Genomic DNA, 13,422 nt, shown 5'->3' on the forward strand with positions numbered 1-13,422 from the left:
CTGAGGTGTGGCCCTCTGTGGGTTGCGCCTGAGTGTGCATGAGTGTATGGCTGGCGCTGAGGCCCAGCTACGGGCAGTCTGCATTTCTTCTCTCTCCCTGCGGGCTGCCCCAGAGCGGGGGGCGGGGGGTGGGGGGAGGTTGGGGAGAGCGCAAAACGCCCAGTTGGCTATTCTAGCCTGCCCCAGGGTGGGGAAGGCCCTGGGGACTGGGCAGCCTGCAGGATGAAGCCTGAGAGTGACCCGGGGCCTGTGAGCCCCATGCAGACCCCACCACCCACCCCCAAACCGGAATCGGTTCTTCTAGTGGGTTGGAACTAGAGTCTTCTTCCCCCACAGCCTAAAATCCTTTGCGGGGCATGGCAGGGGGAGGTTATTGGGGGGGGGTCTGGGCTGGAATTCAGATGCGCAGTGGCCAAGGGGGGCTGGGGGATGGGGTACTTGAGGCCCACTCTCTCTCCAAGTGTTCTTATCTGCTGGGAAGGGAGGGGACCTGCTAAAGCGAGATCATGTGACCAAGGTAATTGAGGGCTTTGTGTCCCTCTGTTGCCTTGGTAACAGGAATATAAACCAAGATGCCGTCTGTAGGGGACTGGAACCGTGTGCCTCTGGAGAAAGGGGAGGACGGTGGGCTGGGAGCAGTAGAGGGTATTACTGAGGGGGTGGGCAGGCCTTAGTAGGGGCACAGGCCGGGTGAGGGGTCCTGCGGCCCCCAGGCAGAGCACTCAAGCCCCCTAGTGAGGGCTGCTCCTCCTAGGCTCTCGGCAGAGCCTCTGATCTCCGCGCCCAGGAGCAGGGGATTCTGCTTCAGCTCTGGCAATGGAGGGGCCCTGCGGTCCCACTGAAGGCCAGGGGTCCGAGGCCTGCGAGCAGGGCCAGGAAGGTAGGGAGGGGTAGAGGGCAGTTCTTGGAGATAGGCGGGCTGTGTGGGTGCATTTTTGGGGGTCAGCGGTGTCAAGCTCCCTGTGGCCTTGGAGGGAAGGGGACACTATAGGCTCAACTGGAGCCCTTCCCCTTTCCCCCTCCTTCCCGCCCTCCCCCAGGCCCCCTGCGCTCCATGGTAGAGGACCTGCAGTCAGAGGAGTCCGATGAGGACGACTCTTCATCGGGTGAGGAGACTGCCGTCAAGACAAATCCAGGGAGGGATTCCAGGTGACTGGGCTGGGGGATGGGCGGGGGATGCGGGGTGACTCTGTCTGGGCCTGCTATGATTGTGGGGCTGGAGGTGGGGCCAGGATCCCCCAGGGATCAAGTGCCTAGTGCAGAGGGAGCACCTGAGCCTGCGGGATGTCGTCAGGTCCCCAGGTAGCTTCACTCCAGCCTGGACATGGGGGTGCGGCTGGGATTGTGTGTTCCCTCCTGGTCACTGAAGCTGAGGCTGAGGGACCTCTCAGGCTGGCCTGCCTTCATAGGGTCCTTAGGTGGCATCCTGCCTCATTGTTGCTGGCAGGTGTGGGCTGTCTGGCAGGGAGGAGTGGGGATGTTCAGGGAGTTGCCATTGAGAAGAGGGGCATGTAGGGGGAGAGCAAGGGAGTGCCCAGCAGCCAAGGGCCAGCCCTGGTCTAAGACGTGTGGGGGAGGGGAGCGAGCTGGTCCTTTGGTCCTTGGGCCAGGGTATCATCAGTCCTCCCACCTTGTGTGTGCCTCGGGGTTGGGACCAACTGAGATCTCAGTCCTGGGACTCACAGATCCCCTGGTGTGGGAGCAGTTTTGGCTGCCCACTGGCCTTCCCCTGAGCTGGGTAGGCTGGGCCAGGGTATCATCAGTCCTCCCACCTTGTGTGTGCCTCGGGGTTGGGACCAACTGAGAACTCAGTCCTGGGACTCACAGATCCCCTGGTGTGGGAGCAGTTTTGGCTGCCCACTGGCCTTCCCCTGAGCTGGGTAGGCTGAGGCCTATCCTTTGGATATCTTGGAGTTTATGGAGTGATGTCACCTCAGGGAGCCTCTGCATGCTTGACCACCTGCCCAGCAATGCCCCAGAGCACACACCTTGGCCCAGGCCCACAGGCTTAGGTGGGAGTGCTCGCTAGTGAGAGCAGGACAGGCGGGGGGTAGGGGGCGTCAGTTTCACCGTGTGAGTCCAGCCCCTCCTCCCCATGAGCCCAAAGCCCACAGGCCTCAGTGGCTCCTCTTTAAGGTGGGGCTGCTCATCGGTCTGCATGGGAAGCCTGACAACACCTGCAGGCGTCGTTCCATGTTATTACTGATCAAAACCACCTTCCCGTGAGTTAGCACTGAGACAGAGACCCAAACAGGACCTCCCCGTGTGCTGGCGCTCACCATCAGCACACACACGGAGCGTGACTCACAGCCACAAGAGAAAGCAGGCGCAGCCGCTCGGCGTGGGGGCACAGCCTTCGGAAGGTCCGGGCCTGAGGCCCTGACAGGGACGTCGCCTCTGGATGTGGAGGACTGATGTCCCAGGGACAGGTTAATGGCAGCATGCTCCTGCCTCTTGTGGTGACACTGTAGATTCTGCTTGCTATGAACTGCAAGAGGCGACAGAGCAGGTCCTGTTCTCAAGGGGCTCGCAGGGACCTAGACGCGCAGAAGCACTTTTCGATGTCCTCCTCTACCCACGTTTGTGAGAGGCCCCACGTGAGGGCTTGCAGGTGACATGGTCAGGGAAGGGGCCATGCAGGCTGTGACATCAGAGCTGGTGCTGGCAGAGCCCCTGCTCATCCTGGTTTGCTTTCTGAGAGGTCTAGAGTGCGATGGCACCTAGCTGCCACCTGTTGGACACAGGGACGAGGCAGGAGGTGTCACCCAGGGAACAAGAGTCGGACCTGGAGCATCCAAGGCCAGGGAAGTTGGGAAGGGAGGAAGCAAGCTCATGGCCCTGGAGCCTGATGCTCGTTCCTGGAAAAGGGGAGGAGCAAGACCAGAGTGTCCACCACCCAGTCCCAGCCGGGAGAGGACAGATCTGGCCTGGCTGCAAGTCTGGCCCTTCATTCAGTAGCAGGCTTATTTCAGGCAGGAGGAGCAGAAGGACAGCATGGGGAACTGACCGTGTTTTAGGTGTGTTGTAGAGTAACCGCAGTCAGGGCTCTTCTTACTGGATCAAACAAAAACGTCCCTGATGGAGCAGGGGCCCCAGAAGGAGACCCCATCACAGGGCATTGTGTGCAACTGGCCCCCAGGGCAGCAGTGGGGTGGGGCAGCACCTACAGGGCCTTGCTGGGCTTCCTCTACACACCCCACTCCCTGCTGTGCTGCAGGAGATGCTGGGAAAATGAGGGGAGCGGGCCAGGATGCTTCACCCAGAGTGAGGGGCTGAGGGAGAAATGGGGCTCCTGAGGAGAGGCTTCCAGACCCACACTGGGAGGGGTTTTTGAACTCCGAGTAATCAAACGCTTCCCTCCCACAGTAGTAGTGAGCATCTGTCACTGTGAGCTTGTTATCGTCCTGTGTAATCCTCACAGCAACCGCCCTTTAAAGATGAGGAAACTGAGGCAGAAGTTGAGGACCTGCCACCCAAGAGGCACAAGGCTGAAGGCCTGGGCCTCTCACTAACACCAGACAACTCCCATTTAGGACTCCCCCTGATCCCCTCTCAGGGTGGCCGATGTAATTGACAGAGGCCTGTGCTCCAGAGTGCGGTGGGATCAGGTGGTAGTGGCGGAGTCAGGTGGCAGTGCATTCTGTTTTTGTTTTCTCAGGCTAAGCAAGGTTGTCAGGGCACAGGCCTGGGTGCCAGCAACCACAGCACACGTTTGAAGTGGTGGGCTGAGCCATGGGAGCTGGCGGAGGGGGTTGGTAGGGACTAAAGAGTTGTGTGTCCGGTGTCCAGGTTGAGCTTCAGTGACAGTGAGAGTGACAACAGTGCTGACTCCTGCCTGCCCGGCCGTGATCCCCCGCCTCCCCAGAAGCCACCCCCGCCCAACAGCAAGGTAAGCCTGGGAGGCCCAGGGTGTGCCCTGCAGTCAGGAGCCAGTCAGGTGGCAGCAGGCACGGGGGGAGGCTGGGTTCACCCCTATGCCCCAGGATGGGCAGGCTCTTCCTCCCTCGCCCTGCAGGGCCGGCCTAGGAGGGCTTGTAGGGCATCAGGGGCTGAAGGATGTCACCAGAGAGCTTAGCAGAGACCTGGGTTTCCCTGCAGGCATCAGGCCGGAGGAGCCCAGAGTCCTGCAGTAAGCCGGAGAAGATCCTCAAGAAAGGCACCTACGACAAGGTGGCAGGGCTCACTTGGGGCAGGGTTGGGCGGTGGGAGGCACAGCTGATGGAGGGGCCCCCGAGCCCCCAGGGCTGGACAGTCCTTGGGTGGGGGTCCTAGCCCTCCCCTGTCTCCTGGCACGGCATTGGGCCTGCCACCTCTGTCCTATGCTGGGACGGGCTGGGCCACAGGTATGGGTTGGGCATGGCCTAGGCCCTGGGAGGTGGCCTGGGAGCGGGGCGGGGCTGAGGCCCCTGCTGAAGCCCATCCTGCTTTCCCCTGCCCCCTGCCCCCAGGCCTACACAGACGAGCTGGTGGAGCTGCACAGGAGGCTGATGGCCCTGCGGGAGCGCAACGTGCTACAGCAGGTACGGGGCCTGCCTGGGCCTGCCTGCGGCACCTGGCTCCTCCCTGAGGACCCACGCAACCGAGTCCCAGGGATGGGAATGCCCATGAGGAGTGTGGGCTGCTGGAGCCCCTGGCTGCAACTCCAAGGAGCCATCCCCCCAGCTTGGGGGCCCCTTGGGGGTGGGAAACCCCCCACCCTCAGCCTCCCGTGCACTGAACTGCCCTGCCCACCATCTTGCAGATCGTGAACCTGATCGAGGAGACTGGCCACTTCAACGTCACCAACACCACCTTTGACTTCGACCTCTTCTCCCTGGATGAGACCACCGTGCGCAAGCTGCAGAGCTACCTGGAGGCTGTGGCCACATGACCCTGGGCTGGGTGCTGGGCCCTTGCCGCTGGGGTCCTGGGAGGCCGAGTCCAGGCCCCGCCTTCCCTCCTCTCTCTCGACTCGCCTGCCCGCAGCACTGCCTTAGTGACCGCCCTGTCCTCGGCCCTCACAGCCAGCTGCACTTTCCTTGGCGGCTTCCAACCCGCCCTCCCCACCACCTTGTCTGGAGCCCCAGAGCCGCGGGGTGCCAGGCTAGTGCCGCTGTCCCCAGCCCCACACGTGCTGCCACCAGGGCTCCCCTCATAAAGCCATTTGTGTTGATGGCAGCTCTGGTCCTTGCTCCTGAAAGGGGGAGAAGCACACAGGGCTGGAGCCCCGTCAGCTGACCTTGGGATCAGCCCCCGGTGCAGCGGCTCCATGGCGGGCTGTGTGGCACAGGCTGACTGCCTGGGCCTCTCTGAGCAGCCAAGACCGACTGCTGGGACTGACTCCAGGTGCCATCTCCAGCCTCCTCAGCCCCCGGTGCAGCGGCTCCATGGCGGGCTGTGTGGCACAGGCTGACTGCCTGGGCCTCTGTGAGCAGCCAAGACCGACTGCTGGGACTGACTCCAGGTGCCATCTCCAGCCTCCTCACACGGTTCAGAACACACCCTCTGCCCACCCACCTGCCCGCCCAGGACCTTGGAAGGCTCCGCCTCCGTGTCTGCGTCATCCTCGTGTAAGCTAAGGCAGTGTTCTTCTGTCGGCTCTCACTGTGCTAGGACTCCGTGCTGTGTGGTTCTCTCTATTATATACGCGTGTGCACCGTACGTACAAGAGCGGTTTCCGGATGTGCGTTTCTGTGGCAGCAGTGCACGGGGGTGGGGTGGGGGTGAGTAAGGTGGGACTCGTAGCTTAAGATGTGTCTGTGGTCTTGTCGCGGGGCTGGAGGCTGAGCCAGGAGTGGCAGCTGGCCATCTTCAGGCGTGTGGAGGACACCTCCTTTGTGGCTCCGAGGACACCTCTCCTCCTGCCAGACTCCAGTGAACACTACGATGGTGGCGAGTCCTCAGGGCACCAGGGAGCTCCTGGCCTGCGGGCATCCATTGAGACTAGCACCAACAGCACCCAGGGACAGACTGTGACGATGCCCCGGTCTCCTCTTCCTCCATAGGATCCTTTTCCTCCCCTGTTTTTGATCAAGTCTTCGAACTTTGGAAAAAAATGAGCTTTTGCCAAATAAGACGGGATAGTTTGGAGTTTTCCGAGGTGCATTGGACTCAGAGTCAGCCCCTCATTCCGGGGCCAGGCCGGTTGGCCACATGGCCCCCCAGGCTGCCTTTCTCTCCAGCTCTGCCCGGCCCTCTGCCCACCGCTGCCATTCACGCTGGTGCCCAGCTGGAGACCTGACTCCTTGTCTGCAGGAGATTCTCCACGGGTCAAGCCAGCCCTCGCTAGGGCCAGGGCGCCCCTGGGGATCAGCCCACCCTGGGTGGGGCTTCTAGGCACTGGAGGCCTGTGTGGTCAGCCTCTGTTTCCCCAGACCTTGAGTCAAGGCTCCTCCAGGCCCCCACCCCGACTTCAGAGTTGTGTCAAGTCCTCGTGCCCTGACCATGATGTAGGAAAAGAGAACTGGGGGCCCAAGGTGGGCTCGCCTTCTCTCTCACCCACTGTTAGGTGTCTCCTGCTCCCAGTCTATGAGTTCAGACATGGGGAACTCCGTCTTCCCCTCCCGTAGGTCCCTGATCTTGTTCCTGCTCTGATTCTGTCTGTCAGGCAGATCCTGAACACTCCCTGGGGGGACTCCTGCCTCCAAGGCTTCCCCCAACTCCAGCTTTCCTGGGGAATGCCCGAGAATTCTCGGGAAAAGGCCCAAGAACTTCCAGAGGAAGCCTCTGGGGCTCCTCACCCCTGCTCTGTTTCTCTCCTGGCCCCACTGCCTTCAGGTGTCAGGAAGAGGACAGGCCCATGTGGCCGTCCCCTTCCCCAGGCAGGCCAGCAGTTCTGCTAAGTGGGGCCCCTCTCTTTCTTCTCTGGAAACTTTCAGACTTTGGACAGGATGGAGCGGCCTGACGTGGGCTGCTTGGAGGGGGTGGCAGCTTGGCCTTCTACCTGCAGAGTCTGCCAGGGATCTCCTGGGATCCACACTGCCTCCTGGGCGGTTCTCTGCTCAGCCAGAGGAGGGCTGGGCTCTCCTGTCTGCCCTTGGTGGCAGCACTGGCCCTTCCTGTACTTGCCAAGGCCTCTGGAAGCACCAACCCATTTCTCCGTTATCTCCTCTGGCTGGAAGGCCTCTCCACTGCCCTCCAGAGCTGCTCCAGGCCCAGGGCTGTCTCCGTGACCACTGGATGGATTTGCTGGGCAGCCAGGGCCCTGACCGCAGCATTCCCAGCTGCTCCCCTACCCCAACCCCTGGCTGCCCGGCAGCCGGGCCCACGCAGGCTCTGGGGATGCTTCCATAGGAAGGGGCCCGGCACTTTGTGATTGCCACGTGTTTTGTGTTCAGCCGCCTGCCCCCAGTGCAAATCCCTATGTTCTTCTCTCTCCTAAAAAAGTGTAAACCGAAAGCAAAAGGTATCGAATACCTTTCTTACCCACAAGGGTTTTTACAAAGAATGTGTCTCACTAGGAATTACGACACTCACCGGCCCGAGACCAACTCCTGGATAAAAGGAATAAGGAGAATTGTGTTTGTAACAAGTTACAGGATTGTTTCTCTCCTGGATTTTAAACTTTTGTTAAGTTGTGAAATTATGGAGGAGTTTTATAGAAAAAACATGAAATAAAGTCAGATGGGAAAGCAGGCCTGTGCATCTGCTTGGTTCCTCCTGTTGAATTGGGGGTGGGAACACAAAGTGGCACAGGACCACGTTCCCTCTCCCTGTGCCAGTGCCTCCCTGTCAATGACCAAGAAGGGGTGGGAGGGTGGGGACTGAGCTTGGAGTGGGCATGGGAGTGTGAGCAAGGCTGGCATTCTGGAGGACTTACAATGAATGGGCTTGCACCTCCAGACACCTGAGAGACTCAGCTCAGGTCCTGCTTCTGATGCGGTGCTCTTTCCCCAGAAGCAGGCAGCAGGGTATGAGTTGAAAAGCAAACCTGGTTTCATTGGATGGATGGGTGGGTGGGTGGGTGGATAGAAGAAAAATGTGTGCAAAGACATCCTTTGCCAGGAATCAGGGTGCCCGTCTGCCAGTTTACCTGTGGTGGGTGGATGGATGGATGGATGGATGGATGGATGGGTGGATGGATGGATGGGTGGATGGATGGATGGATGGATGGATGGATGGGTGGGTGGGTGGGTGGATAGAAGAAAAATGTGTGCAAAGACATCCTTTGCCAGGAATCAGGGTGCCCGTCTGCCAGTTTACCTGTGGTGGGCTTTGCTTATACTTGGCGTGGCAGAACCAAGCAAACCTCCAGAAGACAGAGCTCTCACCAGCCGCATATGAGCAGATCTGTCCACTCTGGGCTCCAGCTGCACCCAGAGGAGCAGGAGTTCCACTCCTAAGTCGCCCACACTGCAGGCCAATGTCCTCCAGCCACCTGCCCACAGGGGCGGCTGCTGATTGAGATGGCTTTTGTCAGTAGGCGGCAGCTAGGGAAACAGGCACGGCTTAGCACCAAGTCACCCAGGAGCGTTTCTTCTCCCTTCTAGTCAGTAGCCGAAAATTCTATTCCCAGCTTCAGGGATGTGCCTTTCCCTGCTCTGTGCCTGCCTTTCCCACTGGAGAAAGATTCTACAGGCTTTTAGAGACTGTCTCAGATCTGAGCTTTTCAAGTAGGGATATGGAGTGAAAGAAGGCCTAAAGTGGTCCGCCACGGTGCCCAGACTCCCCCACCCCCCAGGACACAGAAGTATTATTTGTGTATAAAAAATATAGTAGGGCTTGCGCTAAGAGCGATCTCAGACTCTTTGCAATGGCTCGATGAGGTGGAATCCCTTTACAGATGAAGAAACAGCCTCAAAGAGCTGACTTGCCCAAGATTATAGTAGTATTTCCCACAACTCAGCCGGGTATATATGATGTCAAAGCTTCTGTCCTCACAAGCTCACTATCAAGCACTGGTTCTGGACCACAGATGGGCATCTTGGAGAGTTTTCTATAAAGAGATGCTTGGCTCATCCTCAGAGGCTGTGGTTCTGCAACTCTAGAAAAAGAAACTCCAGAAGGACCCACAGGTGACGTTATTTATTTATTTTTTTGCAGCTGGCCAGTATAGGGATCCGAACCCTCGACCCTGGTGTTATAACACTGTGCTCTAACTAACTGAGCTAACCAGCCAGCCCTCTTTTTTAAAAATTAGTTTGAGTTCTCTAAATTAACATAGGCACTCCTCAACTTACGATGAGGTTGCAGCTTGATAAATTTATCATAAGTTGAAAACATTAAGTGGAAAATGCATTTTATACACCTAAGCTACAGAACATCACATATTGTTAGCTGAAGAAAAGATCAAAATTCAAATTATGATTTCTAGTGAATGCATGTTGCACCAGTGTAAAGTTGTAACACCATAAGTCAAACCACTGTAAGTCGGGGTCCGTGTGAAGTTTGCAAGCTTTAAGGTGAATATGGGTCACCCAGGCATACCCAATGCAGGTTGTAATTCAGTAGGTTTACAGTATGACCTAGGATTCAGCCTTTGGAACACACTCCCAGTGGATACTGATACTGTGGGTCTGTGGGTGCACTTTGATATCAAGGGTCTAAATAATGCATGAAAATATTGTCCTTAAGTATATGAAAAAATGCTCAACATCACTAGTCATCAGGGACATGCAAATCAAAACAATGAGATACCACCTCACTCCAGGCAGAATGGCTCTTGTCAAAAAGACAGAAGAAAACAAGTGTTGGCGAGGATGTGGAGAAAAGGGAACACTTGCACATTGTTGGTGGGAGAGTAAACTAGTACAGACATTATGGAAAACAGTATGGAGGTTCCTAAAAAAATTAAAAATAGAACTACCACTTTGATCCAGCAATCCCGCTACTGGGTATATACCCAAAAGAAGTGAAGTCAGTATGTTGAAAAGATATCTGCACCTCCATGTTTATTGCAACACGATTTACAATAGCCAAGACATGGAATCAACATAAGTGTCCAAAACTGGGTGAATGGATTTTAAAAATGTATATATACACAACAATACTATTCAGCCATTAAAAAAAAAAAATCCTGTCATTTGCAGCAGCATGGGTGGACTTGAGGTCACTATGTTAAGTAAAGTAAGCCAGGCACAGAAAGAGAAATACAGTATGACTTCACTCATATGAGGAGTCTAAGAAAAAAAGTTGAGCCAGGCACAGAAAGAGAAATACAGTATGACTTCACTCATATGAGGAGTCTAAGAAAAAAAAGTTGTTATTATGGAGGCAGAGAACAGAACAGTAGTTACTAGAGATGGGGGGAAGGGCAGGGAGAAGGCAGACAGGGAGAGGCTGGCCGACGGGTACAAAATTACAATTAGATAGGAGGAATAAGTTCTGATATTCTATTGCACAGCAGAGTGACTGTGGTTAACAGTTTTGTATATTACATAATAGCTAGAGGAGAGGCTTTTGAGTGTTTTCATCACAGAGAAATGATAAATGCATGAGGTGATCGATACATTACCCTGACCAAATTATTATACAACATATTATCAAAATATCAGATTGTACCCCATAAGTGTGTACAATTACAGTGTGTAAGTTAATAAAGTATCGTCCTTTAAAAAACCAAGACAAGGGCTGGCCCGTGGCTCACTCGGGAGAGTGCGGTGCTGATAACACCAAGGCCACGGGTTCGGATCCCTACATAGGGATGGCCGGTTCACTCACTCGGAGAGCATGGTTTTGACAACAAGTCAAGGGTTAAGATCCCCTTGCTGGTCATCTTTTTTTAAAAAAATAAAATAAAAAATAAAGACATTACAGATAAATCTGGGGTCTCTTTGGACCTTTCCTTCCATTCCAGTTCCTCCTTCTCTCAGAGAGGAACTATAATATTATGATACATTTCTTTTTTTGTTTGTTTTTTGTAAAACTTTTACTTTCCCTAGTTAAAATTTGCCTCTGCTTAGTTTTCTGGCAGTAACTTAGCACAAAAGATTCCAAAAGCTGTAAAATTCCTGATGTATCAAATACATTAGGTAATCTATCAGATCTTGTTTTTCTAAAAGCACCTTTGAGCTCCAATCTGGATTGGTTTCTCTCTAGGCTTTATATGTCATCATGCTATTTCACCACTCTCCTGTCTTGCAGACCCAGTTTCTTGTGTCTGAGTCTTATCTTCCTTAGATTATACTCTCATTTTGGTGGAACACACCCTCCAACAACTTTCTATGAAAAGACACATGGGAGGTCAATTTTTTGTGACCTGACACATCTGAAAATGTCTTTATTCTACTCTCATTGAGAAAATTTGGAATACTTTAGAATTTTAGATGGGAAAAGTTTTTTGTTTGAGAGTTTGGAATAGGTTAGAATTTTAGGTAGGAAAATATTTTTTCTCAGAATTTTGAAGAACTTGCTTGTAGCTTTCAGTGTTGGCCTTGAGAAGTCTGATGCTAATCTGATTCCTAATCCTTTGTACTTACTCTTCTAGAAGATTTCTTTGGTAGGGTGTGTGTAGCTTTAGTAGATAACAATTGTTCCAAGTAGTCTTACCAATTAACATTCCCACCAGCAACATGTGAGAGTTTGGTTTGCTCTCACATCAAGGGTCAGCAAACCAGCCCATTGGCCAAATCTGACCTGCTGCATTTATTTTGTGTTATAATGGTGGAATTGAACAGTTGTGGCAGGGATGGCTGGCTAGCTCAGTTGGTTAGAGCATGGTGTTATAACACCAAGCTCAAGGGTTCAGAAGCCCATACCTGCCAGCTGCAAAAAAAAAAAAAAAAAAAAAAAAATTATCTGGTCCATTACAGACCCCTACTTTAATAGATACTGGACTATTTAGATTTTCTATTTCTTCTTGTGTAAGTTTTAACTTTTTTCCTTAAAGGAATATGCCTCATGTCATCTAAATTTTTTAATTTATTGGCATAGTTATTTTAATGTCTATTGTATTTGTAGCATCATTACTGATATTGCGTGTGTGTGTGTGTGTGTGTGTGTGTGTGTGTGTGTTTATTCAGTCTTCATAGATGAAGTTCGTCAATTGTATTAATCTTTTTATAGACCCAACTTTTGGTTTTGTGAATGTTTTCTCTTTCATTGATTTCTGCTCTTTAGTATTTCCTTGTTTATGCTTTCTTTGGGTTCAGTTGCTTGTCTTTATCTAGCCTTTTGAGATGGTAACTTAAGTAATTGAGTTTTTACTGTATGTATTTATGGAGTACCATGTGATATTTGGGTACATTTATACAGTGTGCAGTAATTGTATAAGGGTATTTAGCATATCCATCACCTCAAAAATCTATCACCTCTTTGTGTTGGGAACATTTAACATCCTCTCAACTAGCTACTTGAATATATACCGTAATTTGTTGTTGACTGTAGTCTCCCTATATTGCTATAGAACACTAGATCTTATTCTTCCTGTCTCTATATAGTTTTGTATTCATTACCACACTCTCTCCATCCCCCTCTCCTTTTTCCCCTTCCCTTACTAGTCTCTAGTAACCATTATCCTCTCTACTTCTACGAGATCAACTTTTTTAGCTTCCACATATGAGTGAGAACATGCAGTATTTCTCTTTCTATGCCTGGCTTATTTCACTTAACATAATTTTCTCCAAGCTTATCCATGTAGCAACATGGCAGAATTTCATTCATTTTTATGGCTGCGTAGAATTCCATTGTGTATATATGCCACATCTTTTTTATCCAAAAATTCATTAATGGACATTTAGGTTGGTTCCAAATCTTGGCAATAGTGAATAGAGCCATGATAAACATGGGAGTGCAGGTATCACTTTGACATGTTGATTTCCTTTCCTTTGGATATATACTCAGTAGTGGGATTGCTGGATCATATGGCAGTTCTATTTGTAGTCGTTTGAGAAACCTTCATATTGTTTCCCATTGTAGCTGTACTAATTTACATTCCCACCAACAATAAGAGTGATTAGTGATGTTGAGCATTTTTTCGTATACCTGTTGGCCATTCCTACATCTTCTTTTGAGAAATGTCTAGTCAGCTTGTTTGCCCACTTTTTTAATAATTATTTTTTTAAATTGAGTTGTTTGAGTTGTTTGTATATCTGGTTATTAATCCCTTCTCAGATGCATAGTTTGCAAACATTCTCTTCCATTCTACAGGTTATCTTTTCACTCTGTTGATTGTTTCCTCTGTTGTACAGACACGTTTTAGTTTGAAATAATCCCATGTGTTTATTTTTGCTTTTCTTGCCTGCACTTTAGTGGTCTTATTGATAAAATCTTTGCCCCATCCTATGTCCCAAAGCATTTCCCCTGTGTTTTCTTCTAGAAGTTCTATAGTTTCAGGTCTTACATTTGAATCTTTAATTCATTTCGAGTTGATTTTGGTATTTGGTGAGAGATAGAGGTCTAGTTTCATTCTTCTGCGTGTGGATCTCCAGTTTTCCCAGCGCCATTTATTGAAGAGACTGTTCTTTCCCCTTTGTATGATCTTGGCTCCTTAGTCACAAATCAGTT

General features: G+C 52.1%; 1 protein-coding gene across 1 annotated transcript in view; it reads left to right on the forward strand.

Moving 5' to 3' along the window:
• Nucleotides 1-5,337, forward strand: part of MLLT1 (myeloid/lymphoid or mixed-lineage leukemia (trithorax homolog, Drosophila); translocated to, 1) — a 55,373-nt gene extending 50,036 nt beyond the window's left edge. The window contains exons 8-12 of the mRNA XM_008575844.1: nucleotides 1,041-1,149; nucleotides 3,790-3,889; nucleotides 4,099-4,170; nucleotides 4,449-4,520; nucleotides 4,742-5,337. Of these exons, the coding sequence (XP_008574066.1) occupies nucleotides 1,041-1,149; nucleotides 3,790-3,889; nucleotides 4,099-4,170; nucleotides 4,449-4,520; nucleotides 4,742-4,870 (482 nt within the window). The 3' untranslated portion in view covers nucleotides 4,871-5,337. The remainder of the gene's footprint in view (nucleotides 1-1,040; nucleotides 1,150-3,789; nucleotides 3,890-4,098; nucleotides 4,171-4,448; nucleotides 4,521-4,741) is intronic.
• The last annotated feature ends 8,085 nt before the right edge of the window (nucleotides 5,338-13,422 follow it).

Source organism: Galeopterus variegatus, unplaced genomic scaffold, assembly GCF_000696425.1.
Source record: "Galeopterus variegatus unplaced genomic scaffold, G_variegatus-3.0.2 Scaffold1244, whole genome shotgun sequence".
NCBI lineage: Eukaryota > Metazoa > Chordata > Mammalia > Dermoptera > Cynocephalidae > Galeopterus > Galeopterus variegatus.